Source organism: Pundamilia nyererei, unplaced genomic scaffold (genome assembly GCF_000239375.1).
Source record: "Pundamilia nyererei isolate P.nyererei 1_Seehausen unplaced genomic scaffold, PunNye1.0 scaffold00017, whole genome shotgun sequence".
NCBI lineage: Eukaryota > Metazoa > Chordata > Actinopteri > Cichliformes > Cichlidae > Pundamilia > Pundamilia nyererei.
The window spans coordinates 1,785,460-1,802,044 of NW_005187418.1; the positions used below are offsets into that span (position 1 = coordinate 1,785,460).

At 40.3% G+C, this 16,585-nt stretch overlaps 2 protein-coding genes across 3 annotated transcripts in view; one reads left to right on the forward strand and one right to left on the reverse strand.

Annotated features, from left to right (window-relative positions):
* Positions 1-1,199: 1,199 nt before the first annotated feature.
* On the forward strand, positions 1,200-5,898 carry tex47 (testis expressed 47). Its single transcript, XM_005725771.1, has 8 exons — positions 1,200-1,357; positions 2,631-2,703; positions 3,775-3,878; positions 3,966-4,030; positions 4,763-4,838; positions 5,036-5,170; positions 5,258-5,405; positions 5,568-5,898. The coding sequence occupies exons 1-8, from the start codon at positions 1,250-1,252 to the stop codon at positions 5,603-5,605; spliced, it is 747 nt and encodes a 248-aa protein (XP_005725828.1). The 5' UTR covers positions 1,200-1,249; the 3' UTR covers positions 5,606-5,898.
* An 866-nt stretch (positions 5,899-6,764) lies between these two features.
* Positions 6,765-16,585, reverse strand: part of LOC102199140 (rho GTPase-activating protein 44-like) — a 46,115-nt gene continuing 36,294 nt past the window's right edge. For both annotated transcript variants that reach the window (XM_013909020.1, XM_013909019.1), the window contains 2 exons: positions 15,448-15,831; positions 6,765-13,424 (listed from right to left, as the gene is read on the reverse strand). In XM_013909020.1, coding sequence (XP_013764474.1) covers positions 13,267-13,424; positions 15,448-15,831 — 542 coding nt within the window. In that variant the 3' untranslated portion in view covers positions 6,765-13,266. The remainder of the gene's footprint in view (positions 13,425-15,447; positions 15,832-16,585) is intronic.

The window sequence follows — 16,585 nt, forward strand, 5'->3', positions numbered from 1 at the left end:
CAGTTAATGTTAAATTATCATCACCTGGCGGCAGTGGGCTAGAACAGCAGTCTGTGTAGCCTTTGACTTGTGCCTGAAGTCATCTAAAAATTAATGCGTGCCTATAATTAAGTATGCTTTTCTTTAGAGATATAAGTTATGTTGTAGGAATAACTTGGGGGCCCATGACCCTCTTACGGGACACGCCCACCTGGGACTTTACACCAGTTGCTCTTAGAACTGAAGAAGCATCTGGGATGAGAGATGAAACGTCTTCAAGAAACTTAAAGAAGTCCAGACGCTTTTCTTTCCAAGCTCCTTAGTCTAATAGTTTACAGATTAAAACGAGAGAGAAGAAAATAACTTACAGATGCTAAATTACAACACAGTTCCTCAAAATTATTGCATGAATCAACGTTTTGATTCTGCAAGTTTTTGTTTTTTTTTGTATTTTATTGTATTTTTTACAAATAAATTAGTTATTCATTGTACTAAAACATTTTGAGATAAAGAAAATTACACTTTGTCACTTATGTTTTTCACTCTAAATAACAAATAAGAGCTGTTGAATGTAAAATCCTAAAATAACAGCTTTTTAAATGTACACACATCTAAACGCTGGAAACTATGGTGGAGGGTAGCTCACAGACTCAGCTCTGCTGTCAAAAGGAAGCTTACAGGAAATAACAGCTTAATGTCTGCAGAGTCCACACGTTAGTTTGTTACACTGAGACATTTGAATGTTTTCTGGCATTTGCCTTATTTTAGTAAAACATTTTTATTTAGTTTTATTTAGCTTTAATTCACATGTTGAGCTATTTTTGTACGATTTTTAAAATATTTTGCTCACATTTTCACTTGTTTTATTAATTTTCTTTATTATTTTATTCTTTTTATTCTACCCTATGTATATTTTCATTTATGTTTATGCTTATTTAAAACATTGCATGTTAATTAATGTGAGCACTTAAGAAACATAAGCAACATTTAAACTTTTTATTTTATTTTGTCGACATTTTTGTTTACATCCGTTTCCTTCAGTTTTTTGTTGTTGTTTCTTTCTTTTTCAAATTCAGGGTCATATTTTGGCTGCTCTAACGGGAAGCTTGGGACAAATAAAGTGTATTAATAAGCGAACGGACTCTAGTAATTAATGACTGTGTACACGTATCTGTGCCTACGTATGTACTGACGTCAAACCTATGCTGTAGGAGCGTGTTGCGATGGTAACGGACAACACACCGGACAAGAGCCGCTAAACAGGGTCGAGATGACCATGTCGCAGCTGGATGTCGACGGTTTTCCAATTTCGTGGAAAGATCCACAGGATGCAGACACAGTATCCATGTTTGATGTGATTTACGGCAAAGTGAGAGAGGTTTGTGTTTTAACGGACACGTGGGTGATGTGTGAGTGAAAATGAAGCTGAAAGACCCCAAAACATAAGCAGCAGTATATATACACGCGTTGTGTTATGAAATGTCATTTACATGACATCACACAGATGAGTGAAGAGTGAGCTGGATAAGATTTAGGATCGAAAACGAAAACAAAGATTTAAATAAAGACATTTTACTATTTCAGGAAAAATATGATCTAATGGCAGCAACAGGTCTCAAAAAGGGAAGGGGGAAAACAAAAGACTGGACAAGTAAATGGGACTAAAAAGAAACAGCTGGAGGAACATTTTACAAGTAATTAGGTTCATCAGTAACGTTATTGGGTATGAAAAGAGCAACTCCGAGAGGCACAGGCTCTCAGAAGTAAAGGTGGGCAGAAAACTACATCTACAAATTGTGGAACAGTTATAGAATATTCTTCCTCAGTGATGGAGTCAAAATGAAAGAGTAAGTTACAAGGAAAGAGTATGAATATCTCATCATCTACAAATAATACCATCAAAGAAATCTCTGTGCATGAGGGACAAGGCTGAAAATCAACTTTAGCACCAAGGGAAATGGCAGCTTGCACATCTGGAAAAGCAGTGCTGGAATACGTATACAGGTTTTAGTGCAACATTTACACCCATTCAGAATATTGCAGTATGACAATGCATCATCAGCATCATCATAGTATAGACGGTAAGAGTGTGTGTGCAAATCACCACGTAGACACCTGCCATCCCTACATGCACTGTCCTTCTTCCTGTTGGGGTTGAAGCACTCTGATTATGAGGCTGTGCTGCTCTGCGATTGGCTGCTGTGTTAATCACACCAGTGTGTTTTGCAGAAGGCTTTGTTTAATAGGACCTGCAGAACAATAGGTTTCTAGGATATGCGCTTTTATAAACAGTGAAGGCGGGCAGCTCGCTTAGCCCTCACTCAGTCAGTGCTTCAATCGGACGGCGAAAGAAGTCAGACGGAGATTAAAGCAAAGAGATGGAGAAAAAGGGTTTTGAGGAAAAGGAGGAGGAAGAAACTAGGACTAGTTTATTTCACCACTTAGTGACACGGAGGAAGAATCTGGGGGATGATGCGGTTTGTATTTAGCTTAATATGGAAAGGAGCTCAGGTTGTAAATATTGGCACACGGCCTTAAATTTTAAATGCGCACCTGACAATGATCCTCCTTTTGTGCCTGGATTGCATGTCAGAGCTTATTCTGTTGTCACTCTGCAGGCTTTCTAAGTCCCCCCCACCTTCTCCCCACAGAAGATCATCCTGCAGCGGCTGATAATGATTTCTCGGCTCCCCCACGACCTTGCTGATAGGACAGACCTGGGAGGTCAGCCAGCAATTACCTTAGAGCTACAGAGACTGAGGGACTAATCACCTGATGCCAACTGAACCCAGTTTTTCTTTAGGGGAATGATCCTGTTATACTGGCAGGACAAATTAATACTCCTACTTAATTTGCTGCCCTGAAATACCGAGGCTTCTTGTTGAATCTGAACAAAAGCAGTGAAAGACTGTCTCGCTTCCTGTGTTTGGTGCTTTTATAGCTTTCACACCTCCATGTGTGAGTGAGTCTGCAGGCCTTCCTTGTAAAAAAGAAATAAATTCTTTGACTAAAGTTAGAATAGAAAGCCCACAGAAGCCCCCAGGAAGAGCTGTGCCTGTGTGTCGAAAACAGAAGGAAGCCTGAATACAGAGTTTTTAAAAACTGTGATATTTAAAAAAAAAAAAAAAAAGGTCTTAATTTTTTTAATGATTTTCCAGTAATGAAACAAATAAATTATAGCAAATAAGATTCTTTTTGAAAATTATTTTTTTTTAAATTTACCTCTTAACCCTCACCAGAAGTGTGTGCTATGAAACAAGATGAATGGGTTTGTTGGATTTGTTATGTTGCGATTAAAGTCAGACTTCTGTGCCGTGAAGGTGGCTCTCTTATTTACCTGGCTAGATCACCATGGCAACTGATTCTGAACACATAATTTGGTTCAGAGCAGGTCGTGTTCAGAGTTTAAAATAATCTGAAAGTGCCATATTTTCTACTACACTTCTGGAATCGCAGCTAAGAGAACACAGATAAGAAGTTTAATTAGTCTGTCTGATGGATATTTATCTGAGAGAATATTAATCAGTAAAATCAATTTCACTTTGATTTGGCCAAAGACTCACCCCAGATCAAAGGGACTTCTTGAATCTCTGTTCAGTGGCCTAAAAACTGAAGAAATATGCCATGTTCGGTCTTATGCTTAGCTAGTAGTTGTGGCTCGTTTGTAAAAGGCTGAATATAATACACAATTCTGCAATTATTAGGTCTTGAAAAGACTTTAAAGGCATTCATTTTGCTTTTTAAAATGATGAACACTAAAACAAGAGGGTTTTGTCTTCTGTTGTTTCCACGCAGCTCATTATGAAAATCTCAACTTTCAGCTGAACAAACAGCACATATGGGATCACATAACAGGCCTGCTGCTGATTTATCCATCCTACCTGCTGCACATCATTGAAGTAAGTTCTCCTGCACAGAAACAACAAATGTATGGCTGAAGTTTGTGAAAGTGTGTGCTCAAAGTTTGCTGCGCCTCTCTCTTCCAGTCGTCCAGGGATATTCTGACTTCTGTTTTGAGAGACGTCAAAGTCATGCAACAACAGCCACACCGGTAATCTTTCTCATACTGCTTCTATATATGTATATTATACGCTGAGATACGGTGCATCCCATTTCACTCATATTTATTGCTTGTCTGCTGTCTGTTAAGAAATTCATGCCACAGAGCCCACAGAGAGGGCAAATATAATCCTGTGGTTGCCTTGCATCAGTTCAGATTCACCAAATGTGGCAAAAGCTTATGATGATGTCTGAGCAGTCGACTCCTTGCAGTGTGTTTTAGCATAAAGACGCAAAGCTGTTGCTTCTCTGCTGCCGTCATCTCGCTCAGAGTGTCTGACCATTCTAGACTTTTGTGCTTCCTACTGTTCTAACATGTCAAAACTAAGCTTTTGGTATGAAAAACAGCATTTGAACCTTAACTATCATAAATACATGTCTGGCATCTGTAATAATTCAAGCTGCATGGCAATTATTTAAAAAAAAATTAGAAAGTTCTGGACTGAAATGATGAGGCGCTGTTGCCTCGCTCCAAAACGGCCACCACATTGACACATCTTTCCAGTCAACAGCAGTGACCATTGTGGCATTTTTGTGTATATTTCTATGAAGCAGCTCTAGCTGGTCGGCTGTTGCCAGTGTGGCAAACCCCCACAGTGCTTTTGTTGCTTTAGACCAACAGCTGCGCGTTCTGGCTGCAGGCAAATAAATATTTAAGCTTTCACACACAACCTGCTGTTGTGTGTTGTGTGAGCCATAATAATTATTAGCACATCCTTTTTAGCACCTTGCTGGAAGTAAAGATTGTGTTTTTGGATCACAACCCTCAAAGAAGGCTGTTCCAGCAGTGGAGCTACAAGGTTAGCTGTCTTTTATCTTTGCACTTGATTGCTTGAAGTACTTTAATGCATGAGAGGATTATGAGAATACAAACGTTTTAGTACATAAATGAGACATAATAAATACCTTCAGTTGTAGCCAATCTCATGTTTTTAAAGTTCAAGACATTGGATTCTCTGATTGTCTCCTGTGTGTATGTATTGCTGTGTGACTGAAGGTGCTGGGTGCAGATCAGGTGATCAGGGATCCCGCAGTTAAGGTACTGGAGGATGAAGATGTCAGCATAGAGACCCTTGTATGCAGCGTCCTGTCAACGCTGCAAAATCTGAGCAAAAAGCTTGAAAAATCTAAGGTGTGTTTCTTTGCAGATGATCTTTTTCCGTTTTGAAAACCAAAACTTTCTCAGAGTTTTTCTCTGACTTCATGATTGCAATCTAAGGCTCTTCCCGGGTCAGTGTTGGATGAGACACCGCAGCTGATCGTCCATCAGAAAATTCTGGAAAGGCTTTTGGGTCGAGAGGAACTCCTGAGCCTGCAGCAGTACCTAGATATGTACAAATCCACCTTAAACATCAGTATTGAGTTTGGTAAGTGACAGCTTCCAGTTGGTGTAAAGATTTATAAGAACATTTCCAATATGAAAATATTGGAACTTAGTAAATACGCACTGATCCTTGTGTTGGATCAGATACATATGGATGCAGATATGATACATACGTGACTCTGTCAATTTTCTGATGGTTTAACAGGACAGCTGAATCCAAGAAACCTTTTCTCCGCTGTTTAACCCCCTGAACAAAATGTCAAAGGCCAACTGTTTCCTGACTGACTGTTTCCCTGTAGTGATTTTGGTTCCTACACTGAAAATATTTGCTGCAACTTACTGTTCACTTATTCTAGTGATACTTGTGGTTGTCAGACATCCTCTGCCTTTCCTGTCTTTTATGATAAATAGTACGTGTCCAAAAGATCCATTCACTCTTTGCTTCCCTTTTATTGTCTGTGTAGCTAGCCATGTACTGCGATCTAATAGTGTGGCATTGTTTTCCCATTCTAAAATAAAGACATATTCAAAAAATACATCACTTATGTCTTCCAACAGGTTTTTGTATTATAACAAGTCACGTGCAAATTGTCATCTGTCACAGTACAGTGGTCCACTACATCCTCAGTTAATAAATGCCAATAAATGAATAAATGCTAGCATTCTGCTACTGCTAACACATACTTGTGCTCAGTTAAAGATTTATAAGGGCACTTCCTTGAATCTGGATTAGTTAAAACAGATTAGAAGCTTTCATGTGTGTATAAGAAGCTGGTGGTTATGCAGGTTAACAAGGACAGTTAAGGCTTGATTATTTTCCTGCCGCTGTGTCTGCCTTGGTTTGAATGACATTGTGAAACTGATCACATGGGTTCGTCTGGACTTCTATGTGCCGCCCATCAGAGAATTTACTTTAAAACACAGCAGCTGCAGGTGGTGGAGTTCATGCTCGGCTGTGGTGTCTGCAGCTGTCCACGTTCCTTAAATCAAAATGACAGATGCTGTAAAGAGGCTCCTGATGCTGTGGTGTCCCGAACACTCACAGGAAGCTGTTTTACTACAGTCAAAGGGGTCTTCATGTTTTGTCTTGAGCTCTTCTAATAAAAACGTGAAGAAAAAGTTTACCTACAAAGTTTTCAGTTTTTGTTCTATAGTTCAGTATCTTACAGGCTCCCTAAAACCGAACATCGGTGAGCAGAAGTGATATTAGAAGTTCTCTGAAATACCCCGTGAGGATTTAAATGTCCTTTTTCACTGTTGTACTTGCTGGAAATATTTTTTGCACTCCTGATATTCCAGAAGCCTTTCTGTCATCAGTTACACCGATTTAAATGACATTTATTTGGAACAAAAAGCACAGAACATCCGAGTAATATAAAAAAAAACATTTTTAATAGTTTCAACATTCGGATGAGGATTAATTTAATTTTTTTCTCATTTTATCTTACACTGTGTTCCACTTGGTGACTGAGAGAAAGCAAGTCCAAGAAAAGGCATTTCATCTGTACTCCAAACTTTAAAGAGTCCACAGCATCACTACAGTTTGACACAAAGAACTTTTTAAAAAAAAGATTCCTTGATCGATCACGTTTTCCCTTTTTGTTTTGGCCCCCGTTACTTGGAACTTAAAGTTATGCAAAGAAAAGGATGAATGGAGATGGCTGCATGCACCACAGTGTAATCTACAGACTGCGCGGGTCCACGTGACCCTACACGTCACAGTTTTTTTCTCATTTGTAGTTGATTTTAGCAGATGTTCAGTCCTCTGAAAGTGAATTATTCTGTCTTATCCTCCATGTTGTTTCGTTGTTGGTCTGTTTGGAGTCTGATGTGCTTTTCTTGATTTGCTATAGATAAAACCGGTGGAACATATGAGGATACGTGGTGAAAGCAAACAGAAAATCATGAATGATTTAAATAAACTCTTAGCAGAACTGACGGGGGAGCTTGACTCAAAAAGGTCAAAGGGCAGCACTGAATTTTCTTCTTTTCTTGCAAAGGTCGATCTATTCACTTATAAAAAATAAATACAAGCACATTTAAATAGGACCAAAGATGAGACGCATTTCATAGGCATGGTTAAAAAGCATGCTTCCGACTTCCACACAGCACAATGTCGATATTTGATACCCCTGCACACTCTTACTCTTGAAACTATGTCACAACACACACAATCCGCCTTTATCACAACCTATGTGGTGGACATTGTCTATCAGTACATTCCACCGATGTAAAAAAAGGCCTTTGAAGTTTAGTGCTCAAAGGGCATGCTTGCAAAAGCTGCAATACTGAAAACTGTCTCTGGAATTTCTTGCCGGCTGTCTTTGCTCGACTGGGTTATTGTTAATAAAGTCGTGTTTGACGTGTTCTGTATGTACAGGCTTTGATCTGAGACCCTTTAGTACAAAAACGAAGAGCAGCACATTGTAACACAGAAACAAAGACAGGACAGACCATTCACCTCAGCACAGCCTAACTGCAACAGCAAATTTGAAAAAGAAACTTTTTTCTAAATATTAAATTTATATTGTAAAACCATGCTGCGTTGATTCAAAATCAGCATTTCTTTTATGGCAAAAAATAAGAAGTTGGTAGATTCAAAGATCATTTGAGTACCAGGAAATAATCTGAAACTGCTTTTATCAGTAATTAAATGGATTTTCCAAACATAACAGAGAAATCTGCTCAGATTTGACAACTTTTCTTGGTGCTAAGTGATAGAAAGCTTTCTTTTTCTACAGTTTTTGGAGGAAGCTTAATTTATAGTCCTGTGCTGAATCTGCCTATGCTAAAAAAAAAAAAATCAAGGCCCTGAAAATTTTAAATCCAGGCCACACATTTAAACAAGTTCTTAATGTTCGGCCTGGCCAGTGTTCTTTGTGGTCTGCACAGCAACAAGCGTCCCATCAAAATGACATAGACAGGCAGACATCCACAGCACCTGCAAGCTAACAAGCTAGCCAACGAGGAAAGCAAGAAAGGGCTCGGTCTCGTAGTAATAGAGCTGCTTCATTCACTGTTATGTGCATCCAGAAAGGCTCGGCTATGGTACAGGGAAACAACACGATCAAAGATCATGATCAATCTACGTCTCATGAAATGTTGACGGCTTTATGTCCACAAAGTGAGGAGGCTATATGAGTGATACATTATTAATTAAAACTACAAATTAAAAATGTCTGGATCCTCGTGTGATTTCTCTTTCCTATCATGGTCCTTTAGTGACTCCCACGCCATAATGAGTGGCGTGGTTTTACAATCATACTTGTGCGCTGTTGTGTCTGCAGTGCTCTGCTGTGTTGGACTTGGAGCTGATAAATGCAGAACAACGGGAAAGAGAGAAACACACCACACGATTACGGTGGTAAATCAGACCCAGCGTTGCTTAATCTTACTGCTCTCATCAGCGTTGGTTCAGACTAGATCTCAGGACCAGTCACTATGAGATCACAGTGGAGCATTTAGTATCTTGACAGCCAGACATTCCTCTGAGGAGGTGGTGGAAAGCGAAAACACAGGTAAATAGAGAGCAAATAGATAAAAAGGAGCCAGAAACACCTGCCCAGCTGAATGGCAATGTGGCTCCGCAGCTACTGGATGTGTAAAAACCAACTGTTTAAAATGTCCTTGTTGGAATTACAGTCGTAATATAAAAGAAAATAAACATGAATGGAGTCATTTCCCCAATATTCAATTCTATTAACTGTCAAAATGAGTTGTTTTTCACTGTTACATTAACACTGGGTAATGAATTAGCACTGTGAGCACACTAAATGCAACTAGAGCCTATTACACGTTGGTTCACAGAGGCATTATCCTTGTAATAATCAATATACATTTTTGAGCATATTACCGCCACTGTAGGCTGCGTTGCCACAGCAGCAAGGTGGATGCCAGACTATGCCAGAGGATATAGGGTCTCTACAGGTTAATGCAGCACTATAAATTAAGCTTTAGTCAGATAAAAGAAGCATCTTGATGGTTTGGATGACCTCTGGTATTTCTTTTTTGTACCAATTTAAAATTTTCTGCTTGTAAAAAAATCTGTTCTATGCAAACTGTTGTTTAACGTCTGTTTTCTCTTAAACATATAACCTCTGTTGCAACCTCAGTTTTCATGCAGGGTCTGTTTAAACCTTTCAAACTGTGATCGATGTGTCACTGCAATTGCAGCACCCCACAGACACTTATTTTTATTTCTAAAGAACACACAATCACATTTCCACGAATCTCAAATATACCAGGAAATGTGCTCAAAGCTGCACGAGACATCTTGAATTTCCACGTAGCTGCAGTGATGTGTTGTTGTTTTTTTGTTGTCTAAAATCTAATCTAAAAGTTCAAGAGGTTCATTCTGAGGTCAGAAACTGCAAAACAAGCACTAGATTTGACCTTTCAGTCTGCTGTACCATGTTAGGCTTGTGCTAGTTCCAGCAACATTATAATATTATACATATAGTATGGATGTTCATCATCATTTATCCTTTTCAATACAGTATTTGTATATATCTATATATTTATATATATATATATGAATTTCTCCCTTCAGTATATACAGAACAAACTGTATAGAGGCTTCGGTATTTACAAGAGTCCTGTGAGTGATATCGCGCTTTAAAGAAAGACACAGGTAGAGCAGCACAGTGACTTTGAGGCCATGTGTAGTGGATGTTTTCAGGACAAAAGGAAAGTCGTATAAATCTGGATAGGTCACAACAAAAACCCACCGCAAGGCAAATAGCAAACTACTGCTGTCGTACACAAACCTTGTTACTCCAGTTTAACTGATTTTCAAGTTTCCTCTTAAACTGAACCTGCGATTCCTGAAAAGGTTTTGATGCGGCAGCAGAGCAATTCTGGTCCCACGTTTGAATACTTGAAAAAAAATTCCTCAGATTCATGTGCAGCGGAAACGACCACAGCTCCTCATACCTAGTAAAAAGTATTCAGAAATATATCTGTATAAATACTCTCATCAAAATAAACACATATACACACATATCTTTGCACTTGCCTCTGGTTCACTAAAATAGACCAAAAATATCAGCATCATCAGGCAGGGTTCCTATAAACTGTAATGTGAATGTGGCTGAAAATGACAGAAAAACTGTGCTTATTTATAAGAGACCAAGCACCTTTTTTCTGAAAGTGTCTCTAGACTGTTTTCTGGCTTTGCTACGATATGATAGGATGTTAAATGTGTCAGGGCTTTTGCTCTTTCCCAAGAATGGTTCAATATGTCAATACAAGTTTGCACTGTATGAATCCTGGAGTGTGATACAGCAGGTTCATAATCTCTAAAATCTTTGTTTTTTAGCATCTTTCCACCTGCTGTTTGCGTTCTGTGTCAGTCTTACTGGTTTCATCAGTGTTGTTTCAAACAACATCTGCTAAGCTAACAGGAAACACAAAGTTAGCAGCTGGCCGGTGCATTTAATGGAGTGTTGGGCACCTAAAGAGCCAGATATGTCTCTCTCATCAAGTGGTGGAGACCAAAAACTGAGCTAAAAAGAGAAAAAGTATAAAGAAAAGCAGATGAATTGAATGAAATTGCTTGCTAAGGGTGTACGGCAATCACACATGCCTAAATATGACTGCCTAGCAACCACTGATCGCTAAGGAAAAAGTTATACTGGCCGAATCGTTGGAGGTGAGTGACGGGTGAAATTGGCCACAAAGAGGGTGTTGCACCAAGAACCTCTGATCTAAATTATTATTGCATGGCACAAGCATGCAATTGGGTTTCAGAGTGCAGTGAAGCGCATGCTACTTCCTATGTGAAAAGGAAACTAAGACTGTTCACCATCAAAGTAAAAGTCGTGCCTTACAACTGCATCCAACACCTTTCAAAACATGAAACTTTTTTACTTCAACTGTTTTTAAGGCGAATGATCTCCATTTCCACTTTGCATCCCACTTTCCACAGTTTCATTACTGCTCAGCAACTGTGGCAATCTGCAAGCAACCAAAGCAATCACAAGGTGGTCTTTGGTGCATTACCGTATACCGCTTTCTGACCAATTTCACCTAGAGACTGCCAGCAATTTCTAGCAACCATTTGGCAACCAGTTGGGGAATACAAATTTTCCCTAGTGACCGGTGGGTACCATGGGATCACTGACAGGTCTTTAGGCCTGTGCGACTGGGACCTTAATCTACAGAGTCAGGATGAGGAGGTTAACCATTTAGGAGTTCAGAGTAGATCTGCCAACTCAGGTGGTTTGATTATGATGCCTCCTAAGTGAAGTGTTGTCGGCATGTCTTACTGGGAGGCGACCTTAGCCCAAAGCCAGCAGACGCTATTCAGATTTGAGCTCTCGGCTGGCTGCAGAAGTCCCCGGTTTCCCACCAGAAAACCTGGAAATTGGGAGATCTGGGCATCTCTGCCTACCATGGCCTGAACCCAGGTAGGCAGCAGAGAAATAATGGATGGGTGGATAGCAGGTCCAAAAGTGATACAATATAAATTAATTAGGTTTGTCAAATTATTTAGCATAGTGTTTGAGGACAAGCATCGAATCGCTATCGAGCTAATGCGCTGACCAACAGTTAGTGGGAACAGCACAGCAATGAGCCCAGCAAAAGTAAAGAGAGGACAACTACCTGCCAGCAAACTGCCAAGTAAACAATGCAAAATGTTTAATATTTAATAGGTGTCTGTCTAATGTCTCGTGACAAAGGAAACACACAAGAAAACCCCACAGGGCACCCCACCCACAGAGCTGGCCATTCAGAGCCTCCGCTACTGCTATGTGGATGAAGTTTATTTTATTTTTAAAAAATAAACGATGTGGTTATGCACTCCAGGCTTCACAGTTACAAACTTGTACATCCTTGAAACTGAAATGACGCCTAACTCGACAAAGAAAAATGAAAGATCTCATTCGGCTTTGCGTCCTGCCAAAAAAATATTTCTGAGTAAACACAATTGAGTTTTTCATTTTTCATACTGGTGGACGTTTCATAAACTACAGCATGTATCTCATATACTTTATAGCTCCCTGACAGCATCAACTATATAGCTCTCCCGTGGATACAAAATATGATCTGGGTTAGATTGTTAATCGTATCATACACTCTGAAAATGTACAGTATAAACAATAAATATCCAGTGACTGATATCCTGACTGAATGCCTTGTTATAAAGAGAAAGGAGTGATTGGGCGTTTAACCGCTTCCCAACCTGCTTAGTTAACTTCTAAACATCTAAAACATTCATTCCTGTTTTTGCTCCACGACACCGACAGTGCAACATCATATAATACAATTACCACTTCACTTAACACGCCACACACACTAGCAAAACACACACGCGCGCGCTTTCCAAAACGACACACTGGCACACTCACAGTGAACGCTCAAGTGGGACTGAAATTCGGGGCCAGAGGCGTTTCAAGCCAAGAGGAGATGAACGGTGAGAGAAGGAAGTTAACAGGACAGATATACAGCACTGTGTTAGTTTGTTCTGAAATTCACTCATGAAAAGCAGCAGCAGCAGCAAAGAGCACTCATCCTCCCAGCAGCCTGTTTCCAGTCTCGTGTGAGTGAGGTTAAAGGCAATATTGCAAGTGAATCAAATAAGGCAGAAAGAAAAAGAAAACATTAAGTTAAATTAAAAAAACAAACATCCAGCCAATGCAAAATGTCAAATCTTCCCCTGACAACACTGTCGCCAAAACCGTGTGTATGTGTGTTCACCAGATTTTTTTGTTTTACTGTATAGAAGTGCTTTTTTCTTTTGTACGCGCTGGCCCCTCTGGATCGAGCACAGGTGAGGCGTGATGAGGAGGTCCAGAGGTGGCCGCTGAGGCCGAAGTTAATGCAGCTGGAGAGGTGAAAGGTCAATGAATGATCGAGACGGCACAGCAGTAGCTTGACGGAGAGGGTGGGGGAACTCGGTGGCGTCATAGCACTGTGCTCTCAGACTCTTCCTCCGAGTCCTCTTTGCTGTTGGCCGACTCCAGCTGTGCCACTGAGTTCCTGAAGGGGGAGATGTGGGTCAAGTCAAAAATACTGTCCAGTTCCATGTTAATGACGGGGATGTCCAAGTTGCAGAGGGAATCTGGCAGAGCAGAGAGAACAAGCAGAGGATAAGCAGACAGATAAAAACCGTGCAAACAGAGAAAAAGATCCTTCCAGATGTGATTCATCAGCGCTGAATGATGTCACACACAGCAGACGTCCAAACCAAGGTTGGAAGCGTGAAGAAATAAATTAAAAATGCATGACAGGGATTCACAGTGTAAAAAGTGTGTGTGTCTGTTGAACATCACCATTCCCTAATGGTGGGCAGGGGTGTCAAACATGAGGCCCAGGGGCCAGAATTGGCCCAGAGAAGACTCCAATCTGGCCCGTTGGATGACTCTGAAAAATGTGAGAGCTTGTGTCTGTGTGGAGCTAGCTCTGTGTAGAGGGGACAATGACACAACAAACACTAACTATCGATAAAGTTAGATCATTTTGACCAAACTAGCATTTTATGCAACACAATTAAGATTTCCTGTGACTGAAGGCTATTTGTCAAAATCAAAATCCTGCTGATGTACCACATGGACTTAATATATGCAGGCAAAACAAAATCCAAACAATATCTGTGCAGTTTACAAGCTCTTTTTATCCACTGCAAGCAAGCAGGCAACAAAGGGTCATGGCTTCTGAGGCAAGGCAAGTTCAGCGTACCCAGGATCTCTTTCTGTTATCTGGATTCACCCTAACGTCAACAATCAGGCTAAACCCCGGCATGCATCAGTCTAACTATGAGAATCTGACCAGACACTTTTATCAGTAAGACTGGAAAACAATTGCTAAAAAAACAAGGTTTAGTCTATATTAACCCACAAAAGAAAACTAAAAACTCAGACTGTAAGGCTGACAGTAAAAATTTGATGGTTTACAATCAAGAGGCTCAAGGAAACATGATGCTATTTTACAGAGAACTGATTGGTCAGTAGGTGGTGACTTCATAACTGTTAATGTCTAATTTTAAACATTTTCTGCTTCGATCCAGGTTAGGTTTACGCCGTGTTACCATGGTAATATACCTAGTAAAGGCAAACAACCTACATAATACTGAAAACCCCAGGTTAGACCTGAAGTTACCTGGATAAGCTGAGCTCTCCCTTCATATATTACAGACCTTTGGTGCTTGTGCTTACCTACCTATATAGAAATTTGGCTAGTATGCCATGCAGTACATGTGTACTTATATAATATATTACTATAATATTGACAGTGAAGACATCTAGTGTACAACATGTGATGGAAAACTGGTGCAGACAGGAAGTGCGCTGACTGAGGGGCAGAGGTGGAGTCGGTGGGAAGCGTGAAGGGTGTGTGGGTGGGGTGACAGATGAAGCCAGGGAGAGGAGGGGCAGCTGGAGCAGGGCATTATGGGTGGGAATCCTAAGCGCAGGAGAGGTTGGGATCGGTGGACAGTCCGGTATGCACGCCCATGTAAGCCATGCATCAGTCTCAGCCACCATGCAAAGGCCAACAAAATGAGTAAAAGGTGGACTGAACACAGCGCCTGTATGGTCATATGAGTGAGGCTGCCGTAGAGCAGCAGATAATCTTAAACCTGCATCTACTGGCAGCTTCACTGTGTTGTGAGCATGTCAGCGGGCGGCTCCATGTTTGGGGTTTGAGGGTACCGAAGAGGAGGGGAAGGGAGGCTTTAGCACAGAAACTCCTGCTTACCCTAAAAGTCCCTCTCACACACAGAATCACACTGAACCTCTCGCCTCATACCGCTGCAGGTGAGACGATAAGAGGGGAAGAAATTACATGAAAATCATGATTAGAACCTGCAGGTGATGGAGAGGCAAACAAATGCATAATACACGACTCCTCTCCTGATGGAGAAGGACACCAAAGGATAGTCTGCTGTTATCCTACATCTATCATTATTGCCAATAAATGTCATGAATAGACCAAAAACAGTGCATATACATCCAAGTACATGAACTTAAATAATAAGAATTCATAATATTTGTCAAACTATGGCATATTATTTATCAAATCTACATATAGCAAAAAGAATTACGAACACAAAGTGCTTTAAAAAAAACGGTCAAGTTTAGTATTACCAGTGGACATGCTTTCCCCAGGAGAAAGGCCGTCCAGGAGCCCAGATGAGTGCTCCAGAGGCTGGGGACTAGTGCCAGGTGTGGATGGAGGCTGAGGAGGAGGCAGGCTGGGTCTCTGCCGGGGCGGCTTGGGGGTCGGTCTGGCCTTGGTGAGAGTCCCAGCCAACGAGGGCGGAGAGGACAGAGACGGGGTGGTGATCATCTGCAACTGACCCGGGGAGCTGATGGTGGCATATCCCTGCGGGTAGCTGAAGCCATATGGGGAAGGGGTGCTGGGAGGAGTGGGAGACAGGCTGACTGGAGACGGTTGACCTGTGGACTGGTCGGACATGGCTCCCGTTGGGCAGTAAGGGCCTTTAGGCGGGATCGGAGCCAGTTTCTTTGCTGTAGAGAGACCACCAAGAAAGAACACAAGATGATCGGGGTCTGCAATATTTCCAAAATAAAAAGGCATTTAGCAGTCTGCTAGCATGTCTGTTTGTCAAATTAAAAGTGTTCAATTTTTATAGAAATCTGCGGTGATGCTTTAAAGTACCAGATTTTCAACATAAAAGAAAAAAAAAACTTTGACATGCCCATTTTTCCAAAGTAAAAGAAATTTGCTTTAATTTGCCAGATCTTCAATATAAAAGCTGACAGTTATAAAAAAAAGTTACCATGATAACAAATGTCTCTATATTTCTGAAATAAAAGCAACCAGTTTGCTTTAAGAATAAACAAATGTTTTGACATGCTATTTCAAAGTAAAAATCACTTTTTAGTCATAGAAATGTATCCGGATGCTTCATAGTACCAGATTTCCAACATAAAAGCTCCTTGTTAGCCACAAAAAAGTTATCAGGGTGAACCAAAGTCATATTTCCAAAACAAAAGAGTTTTAGGAATTTACCAGCATAATCTGACATCTTTGTTTTTCAGTTAAAGTAATTTAAAAGAGTGTGGGAAGCTACAAAAAAGACACATAAATAAAACGTTTAACAGGATTATCACATCTGTATCAGTTTTACAAAATAAATGTAGTTATCAGGATTCCCAGAAATGTCAGATTTTCAAAGTACACCCCCTAGTTAGCTTTTATAAGTTATAAAAGCTAACTTTATAACTTTTTTTTATCATTAAAAAAAAATAAATAAATAAA

Coding starts and splice junctions, on each gene's coding strand:
- tex47 (XM_005725771.1), top strand. CDS start 1,250: ATGACCATGTCGCAGCTGGATGTCGACGGTTTTCCAATTTCGTGGAAA. Junction 2,704..3,774: donor TGATAGGACAGACCTGGGAG/GTCAGCCAGCAA, acceptor GTTTCCACGCAG/CTCATTATGAAAATCTCAAC. Junction 5,171..5,257: donor AAAAGCTTGAAAAATCTAAG/GTGTGTTTCTTT, acceptor TTGCAATCTAAG/GCTCTTCCCGGGTCAGTGTT.